At 39.6% G+C, this 23,903-nt stretch overlaps 1 protein-coding gene across 1 annotated transcript; it reads right to left on the bottom strand.

The window, feature by feature from the left end:
• Positions 1–18,618: 18,618 nt before the first annotated feature.
• On the bottom strand, positions 18,619–20,694 carry LOC117390109 (glycoprotein hormones alpha chain-like). Its single transcript, XM_033987760.2, has 3 exons — positions 20,597–20,694; positions 19,684–19,859; positions 18,619–19,365 (listed from the first exon to the last, which is right to left on the bottom strand). The coding sequence occupies exons 1-3, from the start codon at positions 20,673–20,675 to the stop codon at positions 19,291–19,293; spliced, it is 330 nt and encodes a 109-aa protein (XP_033843651.2). The 5' UTR covers positions 20,676–20,694; the 3' UTR covers positions 18,619–19,290.
• Between the last annotated feature and the right edge of the window lie 3,209 nt (positions 20,695–23,903).

Below are 23,903 nucleotides of genomic sequence, written 5' to 3'. Positions count from 1 at the left end.
ACTCTGAGCCATGCTGAGTGAACAAGATCCAACTCTGCCGACTCAGCGTGGTCAAAGTTCAAGGTGCAGAGGTCGCCGTGCTACCCTTGACCCTGTAGTGATTTGATGACAGCGGTTTAGAAGTTTTTAGTTCATAATATGGATGCGCAATTAAAGGCCCCGTACCTGATTCTCTTTTCGAAGGTCAAAATAACTCAGCTGCGCACAGCCTTTTCATGTCCAATAATCAGGAAGTGACTGCTAGCATGCTAGTTGTTGTTAGCTATACTGTGATGCAGCTTTGCTCTGGTCTCTGAGAGTTGTTAAATGTGCTTATAAACTCATTGCTGTGCATAATTAGGATGCTCTGAATGAGTAAGGTAAGAGAGGAATAACTTTGGCCCACTGCAAACCTTTTAAAATGAACTATTTCTGTTTTGCACATTTTTAAGACAGTAAAAATCAGATACAGTGCCTTTAGTTTGTTATAGCAGGATACATGTATGGATTTGTATAGGAAATTATGTTGGCCTTTCCTCTCTTCTCAGATTGGGTCTAAACTAGAACTAAACCAGATTTTAGAACTACATGAAAAACAAAATAAGGACAATGTCAGTTCTAAACCAACAATGAAACCAGGACAAAATTAAACCAGGTCTAAACTAGTTAAAAAGGACTAATTACAGGTCAGAACCAGGATGAAATAGTCTAAGCCTGGACTAAACCAGGTGAAACACTTTGCTAATTAGTAGAACAAAACCCCCTTCAAGACACTCAAAGCACTGTACATCAAGGAACCATTCACCCATTCACACACACATTCATACACCAGAGTACACAGACACTGGGGGCGAGGTGTGTTAAGTGTCTTGCCAAAGCAGACAATGACAGCGTTCATCTGTGGGAGATGGAATCGCACCGCCAACCTGAGGGCTAGTGGATCTGACTGCCCTACCAGTAATGTTTTTGGGTTGTTTAGGGTTTTTTTTTGTCAAGAGCAGGATTCGAACCACCATCCTTCAGATCAGTGGACGGACACTCTACCAACTAAAACACTGTTGATGTTTTTTTCTATATAACTGAGCTAAATGTGTTTTACTCCAGCACAGATATATTGTATAAACAGCTCGAATGAGACAGATGTACATTGTCTGCATGTCATTATAAACTGTTTCTATCATCTCAAGGCATCGGGAACTGCACTGTTAGCATGCTAGTAGTTGTTAGCATTACCGTAATGTCAAAACTCAACTATGATGTTCAGAATGCATAAGGCAAATGGGGAATAACGTTGGACCACTGCAAACCTTTTTAAATGAACTAGTAATGTTTTATCGTGTTTTTAAGACAGTAAAAACCAGGTAGAGCGCCTTTAACTTTGCTCCTTATACAACCCAAGACTAAACCGTGACTAAATAATGACTAAACCCAACTAGAACTAAACCAGGAAGCTCAGAGGATACCCGCTTACCATAAACTTCACTCGTAAATCAAACGGCCCCTCTTATCGATCCTAATGACTCACCCAGCTCTGCCACACACATGGACTGGAGTGTACTTTGATTTGTCACCTGTCAAGTCACATGATCAGTCACATGATTAACCCCCCATTTGCAGGAAGAGGGGGGATGGTTCATGACAGATCCGGATCATAGCGACATCTGTGCACTGTTGGACTTTACCAGAAATACCAACGCACACATGTTTAAAATGTGCAGTGAGCGTCGTCATTTTGGTCGTAAAATGTTCGTATTAACCGCCTCTACATGATTTTTATTTCAATATCGTGTCCGTAAATCAAGATATGATTATGTGTTTTAAGCTTATTGAAGGTGAAAGTGGTGTCAATTTCAGTATCGTTTATCGTGATAATTGTAGAATCAATATGTCACACTTCAAAACTTGTTATCGTGATATGGCTAGGTTTTGTGATGACGTTTAAGGCGATGTCGGCCCTCATTGGGAAATCGTGGAAGTCAATGGGCTTCTTCCTTCTTTTAACTCGTTTTGGTTGAATATTGCGATTTAAAATGTGCAAATATACCAGCTCCTTAAAGACACTGGAACCATCACGACTGTCCACTCCTCACTCTTCCTTTCCTTCTCTTCCTCGCTTTCCGTGACAGAAGATATGTCTGGGCAATTGTGCTCAGACGTGCTCTATAGACCATGGGCTTTGGGATGACAGAGTGACGGAGCGATGGAGCGAGAGTGGAGGAGTGACTGAAGACTTGGAGTACATCACATCTTTGTTACTATAATGATCAGAGAGGGAGGGGCTGGAGATGCGCTTGAGAGATAGTAGTGACAAGAGATAAAGATGGACAAGTTTCCAGTATAAATGGGCATGGCTAACCTGCTAGCCGCCGCGTTTCAAATACGAAGTGAGCGTGGGCGTGTGTCCAGCTCCATCGACTCTGGCTCCAGTTCATTTTACATTGAAAATCTGCCGCACCTCTCTCTGTAAATGTCCTTATTAACCCGCTCTACATGATCCTCGTGTTTTCATTTCACTGTTGTGTTTGTAAAGACATGAATATTAATAACAGACGAATAATGCGCTTTCTTTCCCTGAGGTTACTTCCCCTAGCATTAGCAACAGGTTTGACTGACAGAAATGCTAAATGCTCCCTGATAAACCAGTGGTGCAGGCAGGAAGAGGGGTTACCTTCAACAGCCTTGCTCCTGATTGGCTCTTTGGTTGCTATGATACTTGTGTTCGGAAATCCAAATATTGAATTTGGCTCCAAATTCGTCCCTATAACCGCTAGCCTCTCCCTATTTTCAGTTGGTGTGATTGACAGTTGGATTAGCCAATCAGGGACAGGCATGGTCCATCTGTATTGGAAAAAATTAAGGAAAAAAATATGACAAGGGGCAGAAAAACATGGGTAATTTCTGCAGAATGAACGAGAGAAGCGAAAGAAATTCTGTTAATCTGAGGTGAAATAAATTCGATCATAGATGACCAATGAGCTCCTTCATTTCACACGTGTCACTAAAATAAGCAAATCTGATTGGACGATCATGTTGGTCCGGATCACCCTAGTTGAAGGACTTGCTTCAATAAAAATGCATAATATTGTACATTTAAGATACCACAGATGCCTTATTGAGGAACATTCCAGTCAGTCAACCCACTCCATCAGAAAAGTTTCATAGTGTACCTTTAAAACTAAACAAAATACCACTGAGTTACATGTGATCTACCACCTTTGAGGAGTGAATTCATTTGATTGGCTGCAAGATTAAAATGAGTGTTCTCATTGGCTGACAGTATCTTTGAGAATCCTGTGATTGGCTGGCACTGTCTTTGTGAGGGCTGTGATTGGCCGGCAGGGGGGCTAGGAGCTACAATGGAGAGCTCTGATTGGCTGACAACATCTTTAGCAGGGCTGTGAATGGCTGGCAGCATCTTTGGGAGAGCTCTGATTGGCTGACAGTGTCTTTGGGAAAGCTTTGATTCGCTGGTAGAGTCTTTGTGAAAGCTATGACTGGCCAGCAGGGGGCCAGGGAGCTTGGACAGAGCGCTCTGATTGGCTGGCCGGGTGCCCAGAAGAGGTGTGAGAGCGGTGAGAGAGAGGAGGGAAGCACCTGTAGTCTGCATGCCCACTCACCACACACTGAGTCAAGGTGAATCCTAATGACTCATCTGTTTCATAATATGCAAATGAGGCCGAAAACGTGAATGTTAACAACTGTTTCATTACAATAGTAGTTTTATTCATTTTCACAAAGACAAAACTGTCATAAAAATAAAGGGATAATCTCTCAAATATGCTATAAAAATAATATTGAAGTAGCAGTGACTGGTAGGTTTGACTCTATCCCGAATGTATGTGGTCGTTGTGTCCTTGGGCAAGACACTTCAGCCGCCCTGCCTGTATCAAAATGGGGTTATAAAGTTATTGTTATAAAGGGAATTTTAGTGTAAAGTTGATAAATTTGTACCTTTCTAGTAACAAAAACAAAAAAACAAACAAAAAACGATATATATATATAAAACACCTAGTTTGTGCTGCATTCAGTGGCTTCTGCAATTTCAAGTAGCTGGTGACATTATGCATGACTGGCCTCATTATAGCCAGGTGTTTCTGATTACAAATGCCTGGCTGCAGGGGCCAGGGGAGTTTGAAGTGTGGATACCTGTTAGACCAATCGCACTGTTCCTTATACTCCCAGGACCCACACTTCCGCCCGTTCTTGTTCAATCCTCCAGGTGCTGGTCAGTTTAGCGGCGCTATCTGAAATGTGGTTGTGGGCGGAGTTTAGGTGTTTAGTACCACTTTAAGTTCTCAGCTTACTTCTTAACCAAATTTAAAATAGACTTAGATGTAAACTACTCATTTTGTGGTGATTATCCTGAAGCTGTGTCCCATTTATTCTGGAATTGTTAATTTACAATGAAATTTTGGAAAGACGTTACTTTGTTTTGCTTTTTTATTTTATTGCGACCCATTTATATAAAAGCTATAAAATGTATTAGGAGGATCCTATATTTGGACTTTTTATTTTATTTTCTGATCTATGTTATAATGTGGTTTTCTCATCACAAACATACCTGAGTCTCTCAAACAGAAAACACTCTGTTCCACCTTGTGATGTCATGTGGTGATACAGGAAGTGCTCCATTGTGTTTTTAAACTCCATACACCTTCATTAGAATCATTTGGATTATTTCAGCCCTGGAATTGCTGATTTTTACCAAGAAAACGGCAAAAGGTAGCTGTTAACTTCCTTTTCATGACATCACAAGATGGAACAGAGCATTTTTGAGCTTTGGAGATGTAAACAGACTAATAATAAAGTGTTACTCAAACATGTGTGAAGAAAACAAAACACAACTCCAGGTATGTTTTTGATGAAGTAACAACATTATAACACGACTTAAACTCAGAAGAGTCAGTTTTGTGTAATATAGGACCTTTAAAAGTATTCAACCTAATAATAACCCAAATCCTTTACAAACAGTTGAATGCTGGTCTTGTATGTATTTTTACTACTAAATCTGGACATATATCTTTGCTTTGTTCTCTTTCATTTCATCTTTTGCTTCTTTGTAGTAGTGTAGCCAGGCAGGAGACAGGAGCAGCCCCTCTCATCTGCCCATCTGTGAGGATCACCCCCCTCTATCTCTCCTTCCCTCCCCTTTTCCGGCTCCCTCCCTCTCTTTCTCTCTTTTTACCTCCAGACCAGCGCTGTTGTTTCAGCTGCATTGCAGTGCTCCCACACTCCTGGGGGACTCACAAGATGGATCGGAGAAGTAAAGCCGATCGAGGACAGAGGCTGGGAGACGAGACAGAGACAGGAGAGGACACACAAAGTCACAAAGTACACAGCCAAAAATGGGTGTGAAATAAAACATAAATGCATAGAAATATTAGAAGTGAAGGTGTGGACTAGACTGTACTCTTCTAAATCCACTTTTTTCACAACTTAACAGTGTATATGCATTAGCTACTGTTCCCAATTTAGTCATTTCTGGCAACTTTAGAGCAAGTTATGTAAATTTGCTACTTTCTGGTCAAAAACATTTACATCTAAGTGTGTCCTCTGCAATTTCAAGCAGTTGGTGACATTACAAAAGACTACCCTGATTATAGCCAGGTGTTTCTGATCACAGATTCCTGGCTGCAGGGATGGACACCTGTTAGACCAATCACACTGTTCCTTATACCCCCCAGGACCCGCCCCTCACTCTCTTCTTTAGTCCAAAGGTACTTCGCAAGTTTGCTGCTCTATTTGAAATGTGGTTGTGGGTGGAGTTTTTAGGTTTTTATTCCCAAATTAAAAAAAAAAAAAAAAAAAAAAAAAAAAAGTATTCTAATCACATCTGAACCTGTGTTGCCAGAGCCTTAACCTGCACATACAAGTTTTCTTATCCTCAGTTTATGGACAGGCCTCATGTGAAAAGTCAGAACCTCCAGAATTCACTCATTCACTAGAACTGATTCATGATTGTCTGCAGGTGCTGGGGTTTAGGTAGTGACCAATCAGATCAGAGAGGCATTTTAGGTTTAAACCAACTGGATTTCAGCTTTGGAACTGGCAACACAAATGAGACTCATGTGAGACTCATTCTGGTTTCTCACTGGACACTCGGAAATGCTGAAGTTACCAGAATGCACACATGTTTTATCATCTTTCAGTGACATAACCTGGGCTTTGTTTAGTTTTTTTTTTGTTTTTTTTCTCAACTTACAACCCAACCTGTGTTCACCAGACACTGTCCTCCGGCGCTCTGACAGGTAAGCCCCCCTCTCCTCCACTCTCTCCTTCCTCTCCACCTCCTATGACCCACTGGGAGGGAGTTAGTTCTGATGGAGCTGAGCCGGTCGGACGGTTGACCTATAAACCCGGCAGTGGTCCTTGGGGGTTGGGGTAGGAGGAGCGTTGAACGGAGGAGGGACTTGGAGAGGAGATGTCAGATCGGAGGATAGTTCGGAGACACTGGACGCTTTAAGCTCCACTAAGGAGTTTTTAGTGATAATAAAAGTTGTCAGTTTTAGCTCCCTGAAGATTTGGGAATTATGTGAATGTGAAATGTATCCTTTATGGTTGTTAATCTGTAGAACAAAGGCTAGTTTACTGGAAAAATACATCTGTAGGGAGTATTATACAAAATTTATTTAGCTTTCTACCATGTTATAACATCGTTCTCTCATCAAAAACATGCCTGAAGTGGTTTTACATATCATCCATGCATGTTTGAGTAATCTAGCGATCTTCTTCTAGGCCCTATTCGAACCCTCCTTAACGATTAGCTGTAAAATTCTGTGCAAAGCTCCGCCCACAAGCCCACGTCACTCATGCTCTCACACGACAATTCTCCATAAATATACAAAAGCATGATACAAAACTGTACAATACAACTTCACAAACCCGATGCAATGTGCTGTAGTTTCATTAGCAGGATGCACACAATTGTGTTGTGATATCGCTCTGAAAGGGGAGTGACTTAGCGCGGAGAGCAAAGGGAGGGGAGACTTGGAGCCCCAAAAATGAAAGTGAAAATGATAAAACATGTTAATGGAATTTATACATCAGTAAACGTTACAGGTACAGGGCTTTATTTTACACAAACATCTTTAGGTTCTTTCTTGATGATATAACGTGAAAAGTAAAGCAGATGTCCAGATATTACAGAGTTTAGGTGAAATCAACAGGATCTATACTCTTTAAAATCACACCAGATGAAATCATTGTCTACGATTTCATTTAAAGACAAAAAAATGGATGGATTTGGTGCCTTTTACTACCCATAATTCACCTCTGCAATATGGCATCCCGGTCATGTTTAGTCATGTGGGTGCAGAAGGTTGTTTTTGGAGTGATTGGTGTCTGTTTGAGCAATGTTTAATCGCTTATCATCAAGACGCCATATTGCCAATCTAACCCCCATTTTCATCTCCACCGGTACAAGCCCACTGTGACGTAATTACTTCGTTCTGCAATTTTATTTTCTTAATCGACAAATGAAAAAAAAAAATCCAATGGCTCTTTATTGATGTTTACGGTGACGTCAGCTCCCATTGGGCACTGCAGTTTTTTAACCTGGAAGTCAGCTGATTTATTTATTTTATTTGTGTGTTTTTATCTATATTTTGATTTAAAATGTCCAAAATATAACATAATGATCCACAGGTGTCATGGGTTATAGCTATACAGCAACACTAGAAGTATTCAATTGTGTTACTTAAATTAAAATAGCAAGATACGGGCAAAAAACATACTCAAGTAAAAGTATCACATGAAAAAAATATACTTAAGTAAAGGTATTAAAGTACCTGCTTAAAAATGTATTTAAAGAGAAAAAGTTAAAGTATTTCAGGCTGATTTTGATATCTTATAAGGCTTCAAATGCAATGATTTTGATGAAGATTTTTACTGAATTTTGTTCAATAGAAACATTTAAACTGACTGTTTTTTTCCAGCTGTTTTTATTTGGATATTTTTATTTGCTCAAATTATAAACATATCAAAAATAAACCCCTCAGACTTTTCAGCAGGTCTCAAACTATAATAAAAAATACTTGTACTTTTCAGTCCAGTTCAAAAATGTAGTGGAGTAGAAAGTACAGATACTGTTCTCAAATGTAGTGAAGTAAAAAGTATCCACTGTAAAATCTACTTAAGTAAATTACAGATACAGATTGGTGCTTAAGTATAGTACTACACAGCTTTTACTTTGTTACGCTCCACCACTGTATAGCAGACACAAGCTCAAAATGTCTTTTTTAATTAATGACAGCAAAGCACTTACATTACCTCGCCTCCTTCCCTCCATGTTAATAGGCAGTTTTACTCATCCTTCCTCGTACAACTCAGCGTGTCGTGTGCAAAATGCAAATGAGGGGATGAGAACATAAGAATATAAGATCAAACTTACCCTGTGAGCCACTGTGAATTCAAAATCTTATCCTATACACGACCTACCCCGAGTAGGGTTATGAAAAAAATGTATTAATTTAAAAAAAAAAATCAGCTTTTATCACAAAAAAGAAGGGGAAAAATGGTAGAGAAGCAAAAAATATGATGAAATAAAATATGATGAAATACTGTAAAAAATAAAATATGCTAATTAGCCAAAGCTTATCGCTATAAGATTAAACATGAATCCGTGGGTTTTTATCTCCACAGATTTGAACTGGAGAAAAGTCCGCTATCTGTAATATTATAATCCTTATGATGAGCATGTGCACTTAGCTAGCTAGCATGAACTGGGTTATGATGAAAAATTAAGACAGTTGCCATAGCGATTAAGACTTTTAAGCGCCCACAACTCTGCATTGCAAAGTGCAGTACCTGAAGGACTCAAAAGGAGGGGCGGGGTCTGATTGGTCTATCACGTATCCACGCCAAACTCCACAGTTAGGGTAGTCATGCGGGATGTCAGATAGTACTTGAAACTACCACTTCATGACATCATAAGCTGGAACAGAGCATTTTGAGCTTTGGAGATGTAACAGACTAATAATAAAGTGTAACTCAAACGTGTGTGAATGAAACAAAACACAACTCCAGGTCAATTTTGTGTAATATGGGACCTTTAAAACACCATATACACAGTTTAGTAGCAAAAAAAAGTAGATTTAGTGTTTAGTTTCACCTAAGTTCTCAAATCCGTGAATCGATTAACTGGTTTGCACGAAAAGAAATAGCGTAAAAGAGAGGTATTGTAGAAATGTATGTACCGAGCAGGGCTGACGTTTAGATTGTCCTCTGCATTTGACCCAACTCTTCGATCCCGCTGGGCCAAACTGTCAGGAGCCGTGGGACCCATCTCCACATCTCGAGCTATAGTCTTCGTCAGAACTAACTTAGCTGGAGGATTTGACCTGTTGTGCATGTTCTGGGTTGATGGGTGAGTGCCTGGAGGAAACCCACCCAGACACAGGGAGAACATGCAAACTGCAAAGTAAATAAAAATAACTGCTCTGAGTCCATCCCTCCCTTTACTCTCCACGCTAAGTCACTCTCACTTCAGAGCGCTATCCCAACGCAATCAGTGTGCATGAAACTAATAATAACTAATAATGAAACTACTGCACATCATATCAGGTTTGTGAAGTTGTAGTGTATAGTTTTGTATCATGTTTTTGTATATTTATGGAGAATTGTCATGTGGGAGCTTGAGTCACATAGGCTTGTGGGCGGAGCATTGCACAGAATCTTACAGCTAACCATGAGGGTTCGAGTAGGGCACAGGTTAGATCGCTAAATTACTCAAACATGCATGGATGACATCTAAAACTTCTTCAGGTATGTTTTTGATGAGGGAACAACGTTATAACATGGTAGAAAGCTTGAAAAAATAATACTCCCTCTTTAAGTGCCTTATGTATCTTTTCTGGTGGGTGGTTTGTCGCCTTGGAGATGTAATTGTGCTGTGTAGAATGTTCCACAGTAGAGCATTAAAATATCTATCTCTACGCAGCCAAGCAGGTGACATCAATAGACCAAGTTATTAGTTTGATCTGCGGAAAGGCGAGCAGATCGACCAGGTTTGATCGGAGCGGTGAAGTTTTGAATACAGGAGAATAAAGATCACTCAAACATGCATAAATCACTCCAAATACAACTTCGAAAATAACTTTTAGACAAAACAATTCATTTAAATACCTAAAAAAAAAAATTCCATACGCTGCGGAACCTTATGGAAAAATCCAGAGAACACGGGGAGGGTAGGCACCAGAAAATGCAGAGATAACGAAGTTCAGATGGGCTCTGCTAAAAGTCGTACTGCGGTATACAGGAAGAGAATATAGTCAGGAGACAGCTCAGCACATTCAGTTTGCTGGGTTAGTTTAGCAGCCGGGGAGAGGGGGAGGAAGAGGAGAGGAGGGGAGAGGAAGGTCCAAGGCTGGAGATGTGCGCTGACGTTGAGTCGCAGTGCCCCTCAGTGGTGGGAAACGCTACTACGTGACAGTAAAGTGATGAGAAAGCAAGGCAAGGACGTAGCGGACACGGATTTGGAGTGAGAGTTTGAAGCCATAGTACTGTTTTTTTTTATATATATATTCCCATGTGGCCTTATATCTGTGTAATCCCTCAGTCGTCCAGGTAGGTTTTATAGTGGTCCATGGGTGTACACTAGTCTGTGTGTTATACTTGTACTGATACAGCTCAAGATCATTCTAAAGATATTCAGGAAAGGTTTATGTCATGTTAATGTGACTTTTTTAGTATCAATACGTCTCCAGATTTTGAGCTAGTCTTAGTCAGAGTGAAAGGTTCATTTCTGTCCTGTTAATGTGACTTTTTTTAGTATTGATACCTGCTCAAATGAGTATCTAGTTTCGATACTAGTTTTAGTATGGATTAGTATCTGCTGTTCGATACTTTTGACAGCCAATAACTGATTTTTCTATTTTTTTAGTTGTTTTTTTTTTTATCAGTTTACTGGTTGTCCAGTAGAGTTTCCAAACCTCAACTCTATTTTAGTATCAAAATATATTATTCAATTCTGTCCTGTGGAAATATATATAATATTATTAAAGGTACAGTATGTAACTTTCTGTTGATGGCACGTCACCTGCATGATTCCATGGAAACAGAAAGTTAAAATCATATTTCTGAACATTCTCCACTGGAGACATAGAGCTTTTATGGTACCATCTACTGTGGAAGATTATAGCTGAATGAACATTATGGAGTCAGGTTTGTGGAGGTGCAAGCCCGCTCACAATAAGAATGCAATTTGTTTTCAACCAACCAACATGAAAAAATGTGCTTTATTTTTGTCTGTTTTGTGGCTAAAAAGTTATATACTGTGGCTTTAATAAAAATGTCCAGATGTTAGTGCTAGCAAGACAAAAAATAAAAAATCAAAATCAAAAATCAAAAAAGTGATCTGTTTTTGCAAATGAACTTAAATAAAAATAAAATATTTACGAATTTGAGCTTGACATTTTCAAACTCCTACCATTGTCAGTATCGTGGAACGCATTCTGTCCTTTATCAAAAACGCTTAGAAATGCTGTTGTTCAATTTGTTTACACATTTAGAATCAGGCAACAACACCGTCCTGTCCTGTGTCCTTGAGCAAGGCATCTCAAAATGCATATAAGTATAAACTCCTATCTGAAAACAAGGTCTGTGGGTGTAAAGAACAGTGTGATTGGTCTAACACACTCCACACTTCAAACTCCTCCCCTGCAGCCCAGTGCGTGTTCGTGGTCAAAGATGCCCGGCTGTAATTGGGGCAGTCTTTTGTGATATCACATAGTACTTGAAAGCAGAGGCCACTGGAGGCAACGCACGCCCAGATTTAGCTTTTGAACGCACTAAAATGGTTCAAGGAGTTTGAAAAGTCCACGACGCTATTAAAACACCATATACGCAGTTTAGTAGCAACAAAATTGAGCATTTAGCATTTATTTTACATTAAGTTTAATGCCTTATTGTGGAACATTCCAAGCAAAACAAATATATCTACACAGACGCAAGCAGATGTATGGGTCTCTCTCACTATGACAACTGCTCTAGCTGCGGACAGGAGAGTTCTAACCAGACGAGATAAGGCCTGATCAATGTAATTAATCCATGCTAATTGCTGGTGCCCCCTGGTGTCTGCGCCGCGCCGTTGTTGCTTTGCTGATACAGTGTTTAGGTACGGCTCACTGGACACGAGATAAATGTCTAGTCAATACAGGAAGGCATACAGAGCTGATGGGTTCACACTAGAGTTGGCTCAATGCAAACGCCAGAGAAACAAATATTGAGCTACTACAACCTTTACGAATAATTGTGATGCTGATTTATAAAACTGGACATGATGGACAAGCTGTTTATGTTATAATTTGGTGTTTTGGTTCTTGAGACAATTGTCCAATCAGAAAGCAGAATGAGCCTCACTTAAGTGTCTCATTTGGGTTGTCAGTTTCGATGTTAAAATCCAGTTGGTTTAAACCTAAAAGGAGCTGCTACATAGAGTTACACAGTTATACAGAGTGGAACGACGGATCGACAGATAACAAAATGACAGATTTGTAAACAATGTGTAAAACTTTCATTGATTTTGGACACACACACACACACACACACACACACCCCTACATACATACACAGACACACTAACACACAGAAATCAATTGTGTTTCCAAGCTTTTCGCCAACATTATATTTACTCACAGCTCCCTATTACCACTTTTTCATACATCAGCCAATGCCGTTATATTGCCCTCTACTGGTGTTTTATACACATATTTCACGGCAACAACTACTTCAGGAACTGCAATTACACCTGATCCTGTGTTGCCAGAGCCTTAACCTGCAGGTAGAGACACATCCACGTTTTTAGCACTGATTCGTGATTGGCTGCAGGCGCTGGTGACAATTTAGATCAGAAAGAGGCATTTTAGGTTTAAACCAACTGGATTTCGACATTGAAACTGACAACCCAAATGAGAGACTTGTGTGAGGCTCATTCTGCTTCCTGATTGAATAATAATTCTGTGAACTAAAACACTGAATGATATAATTAAGAATAAATCTGCATTAGAATTGTTATCAGTAAAAGCTATATGTGATTTCAACATGTTTACCTCGTATCTGGGGACACACGTAGGTCATGCATATCAAAATCTTACATACATGTTATGCTACAGAAAATATCAAGGTTACAGTACCCAAAGTAGTTTACAAATCCTGAATAATTCATTTCAGGACTTTAAAATAAGGTGATGGATCATAGACAAACATAATGTGATGTATGTGGTTATGAATGTCCCTGTTGCATATTCTGTTGTGATATAGCCGCTTCACGCAGCGCGCTCTGCTGGATGCTGCATATTGATGAGTCTGGGCTCCTGGGGGCCCGTGGAGCAAACACAATCACTGTACAGACAATAGACATACTCCACCTGGGAAATGTAGGCCAGATAAGGATTTATAAAGAACTAATGTGGCTGTTCATAGCTATAGAGGATAGATGTGATGCTAACTGTGCTGCATTGGATTTGTTGAAGGGAATGTACCTGTTTGTGTCTTGCACCAGTACAAATAAACTGTATACGCAGCTCATGAGGTCAAAATATGTCCGCTGTCCTGTATGCATCTGTTAAACTGTTTTATTGTCCAAGAATCAGGAAGTGCATGCTACACTATGTAACCTTTCTGTTGAAGGATTCATCACCGGCTTGTACATAGAGATACATAAGTTTAATAGCATACTGTGGAACATCCCGGGCATAGAAATTATATCTCCATGGAGACAAGAATGTGGTGCTTTTAAAAACTCCTTTTGAACACGAACTTAGACTTTTACGTACTGCCTATTTTAAAATATTAATGCAATAATTCAAAACAAACTGTCATTAATCATCAATTATCACAAAAAAAAAACTGGAAGGTTTTTAGACAGAAAGAAATGAACCCAAAGTCGCCATGGAGATCTGGAGTTAAACCATAGACTGTATATATAAATGGACATAGCTAACCTGCTAGCCGCCACTTTCCAAATAGGAAGAGATCATGGGCGCACTTCTGGCTCCATTTACTCTGGCTCCAATTCACTTTACACTGAGAAACTGTGGCCCCTGTCTCTGTAACTGCTGCTGTGAGCCTCGTCATTTTGGTCTTAAATGTTCATATTAACCCGCCCTACATGATCCTGGTGTTTTTACTTCACCATTTTGTCCGTATATCAAGAATTGAACATTAATAACAGACAAGTCAGGCGTCTTCTGTGAGACTCCTGCTAGTGTTAGCAACAGTTTTGACTGACAGTGTGTGGGTGTGATGGGGCGTTAACTTCAACAGCCTCTCTCTGGATTGGCTCTTTGGTTGCTATGATACTCGTGGTAGTAGTCTTGATGAGCTTCATTTGACTGGAGCCGAACACTGTGGGTGACGTCACATTCACTTAGTCCACTTCTTTACACAGTCTATGAGTTAAACACTGTGTGCGCTGAGAAGGAGAATAAAGGTCAAAAACGAGTAATATTGGCTAAATATTTCACCAAATCTACCACCAGTATGGCAGATGTAGACCTTGCTGCCATTTTGTACATGCAGGACTCACATGCATTATTACATATGATAAGATTTTATTTATTTATTTATTTATTTATTTATTTATTTATTTACTTACTTACTTACTTACTTATTTACTTATTTACTTATTTACTTACTTACTTATTTATTTATTTACTTACTTACTTACTTACTTACTTACTTACTTACTTACTTACTTACTTACTTACTTACTTACTTACTTACTTACTTATTTATTTATTTATTTATTTATTTATTTATTTATACCGGAGGACCCAGTGAGATCACTTGAGCTCTCTTTTTCATGGGGGCCCTGTTTAAAATACAAAATACAAATAGAAAAATCAAACAAAAAAAGCAAGCCCATATAAAACATTAAAAACATGTGCAGGTCTGAGTATAAAAGTTCATTATCAGATTATTAATTTCCAACTGTGTCACCAACATCTCTAGTTTTGCATTTCCTTGCAGTGTGTTCCATTTTTGTGAAGCAAAACAGCTAAAAGCCTCTTTCCCGTCTCAGTTCCGGTGCGGCTCGTCCTTAGCCTTATACAGTCGTGTGATCTGGTATTAAATGTTCTGGTATCTGGTTTTGAAGTAGTTCCTTATAGATAAACTTCATACAGTGCTGTTCTCTTTTAACAGACAGTGATGGCCAACCCGCTTTTTCATAGAGAAACAGTGACAAACAAATCCATCACTTGCAATAAAACGAAGGGCAGAGTGAAATAGTGGATCCAAGCTGAAGTCTGCATGTACAACACACCCCCATAATCCAGTACGGAGAGGAAGATTTCCTCTCCTCTTCCTATTTATTTTCAAACTACTACAGACCAAAGCAAGACACCAAGCTGCAGACCAACTCTTGCAGCTTGTAGGCTACCTGTCACTATAAGACCCAGTTACACATGCAAGCGGCATTGAAGGACCTTTAATCTCACTAAACCTGTTGTTTGGTCACATAGGCCTAAATAATGGAATAATGTAATGATGATGATTATAGTTAATATGTTTCAAATGAGAAGGTTTAAATTCCATCCATCCATTCTCTTCCGCTTATCCAGGGCAGCAGTCTAAGGTTTAAACTGTAACATTAAAATCGTCGCGCAGTGCCCACATCCAACCAGTTTTATCTTAACCACACATGACCCACACATGACCTGTTAACATTTTCTGCAGCCATTTTTCGGACTTCTTTGCTACATTTGGATGTGCTTGGGATCGCCATGGTGATGCTCTTACTGTTACTGTGATTGGTGTGAGGAGTGGGAGGGGTCTAGAGCGCTCCCTGGGGCCTAAGATTGTATGTCGGAGCCTGTTTGGGACCAATCTGTTTCCTCTCAGCTGAGTCAATACTCCAGCGGCTGGACGCACTTAATGAGAGGCCCTGATCAATATGGCCGCTCACCACACCATGAGACGCTACTGTTCTCTTTGGGGCTGTACCGGAGTCTGTACACAATCACTTTGCTGACAGATGCATAACTGTAAACGATACTATTTCTGAACAATATATACGTGGAACTCTTAGCATGTCTATTTTTTTTAAATAAACATTTTCCAAACCATTATACCATTTGCACTTTGCTTTTACTGCATTACACATAACACAGGTTACAGGGAACAAACCTTGGTTCAACACAGAAATTGCAAGTTTAGATAGAAAAAAGAAATGCTGCCTGGAAAACTGGATTTTTATTTTTATTTTTTCGCAAAAAGAGAACTAGATGTTTATCAGCAGTAAGAATGGTAACTTCATGTCTGCGCTGGTATAGAGTCATGGAAATCCAGCAAAGTTTTGGAGGATGGTAAGATCCTAGTATTCATACATTACCAATCGGTATTTTACTGGGTTTAGCTATTGTAAATTCTAAAAAGGAAAAATCTGATGCTTTTAATAGGATTTTTATCTGGTGGTTTATCATGTGGTGTTTTGGATCATCTCTGCTTCATAGACCCAACGAAGTCCACAGGAGCTGATGACATTGATCCAAAACTTCTGTTACTTGCTGCCCCATATTCAATGCAAGTTTTGAAAAGTTAGTTGCAAAAAGTTACAATTTATCTAAATAAATGCTTCATTTTGAAATCTTATCAGTCAGATTTCAGAAAAGGGCATAATACTCTCACTACAACCACAAAGGTTTTAAATGACATTTTCACAGCGATTGATGACAAACAAAATTGTGTAACACTGTTTTTCTTGACTTCACAAAAGCTTTTGATACAGTAGATCATAAAATTCTCCTGAAGGGGCAAAAATCCTCTTGAAGTGGCTACAGCATGTTGGATTTGGCAATGCTACATATAATTGGTTCCAAATATATCTCTCAGACAGAATCCATGCAGTAGTAGCCAATGGATTAAATCTTTCACTTTAAGGAAAGGAGTGCCCCAAGGCTCAATTTTGGGCCCATTAGTTTTTACCATATTTATTAATTCTATTGGTTGCAATTTAAGAGGAAAAATGTATATGCCAATCATGGTGTTTTGTATGAAAATGCTCCATCTCCTGATCCAGTGATTTTAAAACTGCAGCAAGATCATGACTTTTAATTAATTTATACAGCAAAACAGGAATATTGAGAATTACATAATCAATTACATTTATTTGCAAATAAGATTGAAATTATGATTATGATTGACTTATTTCAGATACATTTTTTTCGACATCTAAATCTCAGAAAAGCAAAGTCTGCAGTACACTGAAGCGAGTCATTTTTCAGCACATATAGAGGTATTGTAGCTGTGTGGATTTACATAGTAGTAAACTGGGGGATCACCTCTCATCCGTATAGTGAGTTGACAGTTAGCTGTGAAGACATGTTCCCAGCAGCTGTTAGCCCCTCCTCCTCCTGTCTCCGCTCGCTCAAGATGTCGGCCATGTTGTCAGATCGGGTACAGCTCAAGACAGTTTGTTTTCTCATTTTTATAGAGAAGCTGCACTGTCGCCTTTGTAAAATATGAAGCTTTAGTTTACTCTGCATCAGCCGGTATCTCAAGTTCTCTGATGGTTATGTCAGTTTATTTACCAGATGTTTTGAGTCTCTGAGTTATTTTTTTGGGAGAAACGCACGTTCATCTCCGAGCAGGGCCACCTCTGCGTCCACGGTTTGAATGGCTCCTGGATACAGAACAGATGGAACTGTGATTTTTGGCAGTCAGTATTTCTCGTGGGGACTTTTTCTTTGCACTAGTGGGAAATATTTGGTTAATTTTCCGTACGAAGTCGAATTATGAACTTTTATGACTCATTATAGACACAAACTACCTCCTTAACTGTTGCGTTCTGTTATTTATTTCTTGCAGTTCATACTTTTTTAACAGTTTAATACATTTAGAATCAAGCCACATTGGCACATTTCAGACCAGATCAAAGTATAAAAGAGCCGTACATACAAGACAAAGTGATTAATACAATAATTTAAAAGACGTTTAAAGTCTTGAGTGCATGTAACATTTTGTTTTTATGTGGGCTTTGTGGACTTATTAAGTGTTTTTAAAGGGTCTGACGGGGGCTAAGTCTTTAATGTGGGTGCTCACTTAACATGTTAATATAAAGCCTTTTAAGAATGGAGCGTACCCCACACCCCCTACCACGTGTGAGTCACTGATTAAACCAATTTAAATGTAGTTATCCCCTGTAGTGATTTATAAATCTAATATGTTTGGGGGTTTTATTGTTTTGTTTTGGGTTTTTTAATTGGAGTCTCATTTTGAACATTTTTAGCCAAGTTTGGATGTGCATGAAAGCGTGGCAAAATCTTTGGTGGAGCTATGGGGTCCATCCATCCATTTTCTTCCACTTATCTGGAGGCGGGACATGGGGGGCAGCAGTCTAAGCAGGGACTCCCAGACTTCCCTCACTCCAGACACATTCTTCAGCTCCTCCAGTGGGACCTCAAGGTGTTCCCAGGCCAGCCGAGAGACATTATCCCTCCAGCGTGTCCTTGATCTTCCCCGGGGCCTCCTCCTGGTGGGACATGCCCGGAACACCTCCCTAGGGAGACGTCCAAGAGGCATCCTGAACAGATGCTGAGATGAAAAAACAAATCTGATTGAACGATCACATCTGACCGGGCTTGAGACAGAGCGGAGGATGTGGGGACTGTTATCAATCTGTATAAAAAATGCAGAGCGATACAATTCTGGATTTATTAGGCAAGCATTTCACATCACATCCAAATGTTACAGGCATGTCAGGGTAGCTAATTTGCAAAAACAACAAATCTTCAATATTATTATGTATAAAATAGTCCATCTAGAACTCATGCAGTGCTTTTTCTCCCTCTCTCAATCTTCTTGTTCATGTTTCCATTTGCTTTACCCCTCCAACACTCAGTCTCAACCCAGAGTAAAGCAGCCCCATAGCCCCTCAGCCCCTCCAATCGATAAGTGCACTAAAACTAATGACATTGTGATAATCAGGGGCCGGCTCAATACTAGAGCAAGCACAGAGCCAGACTCCATGCACAGAGAGGTGAGGCCGCCCCCCGCTGGTCATACATGGAACTGAAAGAAGAACCCAGCTGCTGAAATTGTACTTATCTACTGCTGTTTCCATTGACAAACAGTGTGAACACATGCGGTAAATTTCTTTTTGATAGACCAGCTTTTAGTAAAGATTATGAACGTGACAAAAGAAAGTAGTTTCCAATAAACAAACTACCAAAGGATGTAATGAAATATTGGCACGTATGATAGAAAGACTTAAAATGACAGCTTAACAATGATTTTAAATTACAATAAATAACAAGACTGCATAAAATCACATTTCTGAGATGATGTTCAGAATGCAAAGAGCCAGATGTTGAGCTAGCCGCTGGAGATTTTGTGATATTTGCAGGTTCCACAGTGGCAGGAGGTGTGGTTCTTCACGGTTAACTCCACCTGAACAAAATAAAAATAGTTTAAAAAAAATACTGCGACAAAATAGCTCTTAAAATGACTGTTTGACCTTTAAAGTCAATTTTAAAACATGGAATAATGGTTTGTGTTGTGTCTCACTCTATTCCCCAGTCCCCATTGCCTCTGTAGGTGTGATTTACTCTGTCTGCGCTGTTAAAAAAATCACTTGACCTGTTTTATGGCCAGATTGTGTTAGAACAATAAAAATCCAACTTGAGTAACAGCTTCAGACAGAGTAGTGCCCCCAGTTGGCTTGTTGATGACATCAGCTGCGAAGTATCAATAGGACGTGGCTCTTACCTCCTCGTAGCTGCTTGCCACACAGCAGGATGCCTGGGAGGTGATGGGCTTGGGCCGGACCATGGTGCGGAGCGTCGCGGGGGGAGTGGGGAAGGCTCTGGAGAAGCAGCAGCCCATGCACTGGTACACTCCAGGGAACAGGTGGTGTCTGTGCAGAGCGCACGCCTCACACCCACCTGCAACCACCATGTAAACATCAGCCAGGATCACAGGAGGAGGAGGAGGAGGAGGAGGAGTACATTTGTTGAAGCACTGTAGGCACATCCTACTCCATAGAGCCACTTGCACAGGTAAGCTAGCACCTGTTACACTCCACTTGTACAGGTAAGCTAGCACCTGTCACACTTCACCTGCACACGTAAGATAGCACCTGTCACACTTCACCTGCACACGTAAGCTAGCACCTGTCACACTTCACCTGCACACGTAAGCTAGCACCTGTCACACTCCACCTGCACAGGTAAGCAAAGCAGGATTCTCTGGCAAACAAAGCAGGGGATATGATCTCAAAAGAAAAAGTTGTAGTAGTAGTTGTAGTAGGAGTAGTAGGAGTAGTACTAGTGGTAGTAGGAGCAGTGGTAGAGCTAGCAGAAGAAGCTGCAGCAATAGTAGTAGGAAGGGGTGTCTCTGCAGAACGTACTGGGACCCATCTCCACATCTTGAGGTACCTTAGCTGGAGGATTTGACATGTTGTGAATATTTTGGGTTGAAGATGGAAATCAGAGCGCCCATAGGAAAGGTCCATAACCAGGCTAGAAGTAGTGGTAGTAGAAGTAGTGGTAGTTTTCATAGTAGTTACTGTAGTTGTAAAAAGCGGTGGTAGTAGTAGTAGTAGTAGTAGTAGTAGTAATAGTAGACGACATGTCATATCGTCCTCTAAACGTAGCCCCTCTCTTCATGTTATCATCCATACCATCTCTGGAGGTCTCCACACTGCAGAAGTACATCATGCCCAGGAGTAGGAGCACGTTCTTGGGTCGCACACTGCCCATCTCAGCCTCTCCGGACCAGCCACTCACTGCCGACCGGATCCACTGGAGTTTTATAGCATCGTCCACCCCCACAAAGGTCATATCCCGGATTAAACAAAGCCCACCTTCTTGTATCCATGACGTACATAATCCAGTTTCCACTAAAAATACGTCTCATGTTTTATCCTGGATTTTGTTTGGTTGTAACTATAGACCAAGATTTGTCATGTCAGAGGAACAACCAAGTAGATCAAGGTTATTGTATTTATAGCAGAGTTATCCTAAAAAAATTTGGGTTAAAATAATGAAAATGAACTTTAAAGGGCCCATGTTAGACTATTTTCTGATCGATGTTATAATGTTTCCTCATCATAAACAGACCTGGAGTTGTGTTTTGTTTCATTCACACATGTTTAAATCCTGAATGTTTAGCAGTTCTTCTCTCAAACGGAAAACACTCTGTTCCACTTTGTGATGTCATGTGGCAATACAGGAAGTGCTGTACTGTGTTTTTAAACTCCATACACCTTCACTAGAATCATTTGTTTGGATCATTTCAGCTCTGGAATTGCCAATCTCTACTGAACCTAAGGTAAACAGTGGCTGTTAACTTGAAAACTTCATGACATCACAAGGTGCAACAGAGCATTTTGAGCTTTGGAGATGTAGACAAACTAATAATAAAGTGTGAATGAATCAAAACACAACTCCAGGTGTGTTTTTGATGAGGTTACAACAGTATAACACGGTTTAAAGCTCACAAGAGTCAATTTTGCGTAATATAGGAACCTTAAAAAATAATCGAACAGTGGTCATTTCCATGATTTAATTTGTTTAATTTCTTGAACTTAAAGCAACATTATGTAACTTTCTCGAAGTGGTACATCACCTGCATGATTCTACAGACATAGAAAGTTAAGTTTTGTAACATTCTCCATGGAGTTAGCTACATACGTACATCTTGTGTCATACTGTGGAATATTATAGCCAAAGGACAAAGGAACAACATGTCCATGGGCCCTCCGCCAGGTCAAATACAGGTCAGGTTTGTGGAGATGCAAACCTGCTCAGAGGATGCTTTTTTTTTTTTTTTTTTTTTTTTTTTTCTAATAAAAACAACTAACATGGGGGAAGCTGCTCAGTTGGTAGATGCTCAACGTCAGTGGTTTGAATCCCAGGTTGGCGGTGCAATTCCAGCTCCCACAGATGAACACTGTTGTGGTTGTTGTGTCCTTGGGCAAGACCCCTCGCCCTCCTCGTGTATGAAAGTGTGTGTGTGTGTGTGTGTGTGAATGGTTCTATGATGGAGGAAAACCACTATAAAACCACTTTTATTTTCGCATAAACATGTATAGACAAATCATGATTGTTCTTATACATTCCTACAGAGGTGATGTAGTTTTTTTTGTTTTTTTTTGTTTTGGTTTTGTAATTTTCCCTTTATTTAAACTTTTCTTCAGTGATCCATAACTCTATGATGTGTATGCTTCAAGAATACATACATCCAAGAATACCGCATTTCCATGTCCTCATCATTTCATTATTAGTCTTATCTAAATGAGTATTATAATCCATACCAGAATCTTTAGCGTTATAACAGCATTACAGACTGGTAACTGGAATTCCGCTCTTGTGTTCAGTCACTCCCCCTTCAGAGCGCTATCACAATACAATCAGTGTGCATCCAGCAAATGATATTACTGCACGTCGCATTGCAGTGTACAGTTTTTATCATGTTTTTGTTTGTTTATGGAAAATTGTCGTGTGGGAGTGTGGGTGATGTAGGTTTGTGGGCGGAGCATTCCACAGAATCCTATAGGGAACAGTAAGGAGGATTTGAAAAGGGCCCGGGAGAGAGCGCATGAATAGTTACTACAATTATACTAGCAAGAACTATTACTATTGACAACGGTTCTACGGATAATAATAAATACCCTATTATATTTAAAACAAAAATAGCCAACAATTTAAAATTTACAGGGAAGAAATATCAGTTAGTTAGCTTCTCTGTTAAACTGATGCATTACAGTGTTCTACCCTCAACATTAGAGCTTCACAAACAGTGCTATTTCTGGTTAAATAGTAAAATATATATATAAAAATCCCATTGTTCCACTTCACTTTTACCTCCAGATGTCTCCATTGAGAATTCAGAATAGTTTAATAACAATAATCATAACATTATAATGAATCAGCTCTAACAGTCTGTCAATAAAGAACAGCAATAGTTTCACCACTAAATCACCTTTCACTTGTTTCTCATGTGAGTTCTTCTTCAGCCACCAGAGGGCAGTACTGCACCAGGCCTGGATTGAGTGCGTGTCCCTGATTGGCTCATTCACCTGTCAATCACGCCCATTTGAAAACAGTGAGTTTCACCTGTGACCTTGTAAAGTATTGAAGTGTTTCATCTATAGACTTCATGTTCACAATCACAGTAAAAAAAACAACAACAACTATTCCACCTCCATGACACTCCAGATCCATTAAACACTAAACAAGTCAAGTAGTTAAAATAAACAGTGCAAATAACATCATTGAAGTGTCACAGATGAATGCTCTGCAAAAATGAACTGTTTCTCTATTACTACTACTTTACCGCTACTATCTCAATTTAATGTGAATTCAATACGTTCTACAATACCAGGAATATTTTAGATCAATGGTTCTCCAGAAAAGATTTGGCTTTCTGAGGACGTAAACCAGGTCTGATATAGGACTGCACGATTTCCACAGATCAAACCAGAGACGAGCCCAAAGACAATAATCTCATAACTCCAGAAATCAGATCATAATCAGATTTCTGCACGATGGATTTGCTCATATATGTTTTTGTTTTAGGTCCCACAGACTCACCAAAGAACTGTTTCCAAAGGATGTTCACCTGGTTCAACTGACATCAAGGAATCAGCTACGTGTCCTTTATTCAACTTTTTCTTAGCAGCGTGCAAAAATAATTCATTTAATTGGCTCTAGAATTGTTTGGGAATAAATAATAAATGAAACATTAATGCTGCAAGTGGTGATGATGATGAAGTGATGATGTCCCCCGTCACCATGCACACGTACTACTACTACTACTACTACTACTACTACTACTACTACTACTACTACTACTACTACTACTACTACTACTACTACTACTACTACTACTACTACTACTACTACTACTACTACTACTACTACTACTACTACTACTACTACTACTACTACTACTACTACACAGTAATAATAAATACACAACACACA

The sequence above is a fragment of the Periophthalmus magnuspinnatus genome, chromosome 22 (assembly GCF_009829125.3).
Source record: "Periophthalmus magnuspinnatus isolate fPerMag1 chromosome 22, fPerMag1.2.pri, whole genome shotgun sequence".
NCBI classification, from domain to species: Eukaryota; Metazoa; Chordata; class Actinopteri; order Gobiiformes; family Gobiidae; genus Periophthalmus; species Periophthalmus magnuspinnatus.
This window is presented reverse-complemented; position numbering and strand designations above follow the sequence as displayed.

What these genes read in the sequence shown, in the direction of transcription:
- LOC117390109 (XM_033987760.2), bottom strand. Translation starts at nt 20,675, where the DNA reads ATGGGCAGTGTGCGACCCAAGAACGTGCTCCTACTCCTGGGCATGATG. An exon ending in TGTGGAGACCTCCAGAGATG is followed by an intron (nt 19,860 to 20,596) that starts GTATGGATGATA and finishes TGGTGGTTGCAG; the next exon opens with GTGGGTGTGAGGCGTGCGCT. An exon ending in TGGCAAGCAGCTACGAGGAG is followed by an intron (nt 19,366 to 19,683) that starts GTAAGAGCCACG and finishes TATTTTGTTCAG; the next exon opens with GTGGAGTTAACCGTGAAGAA.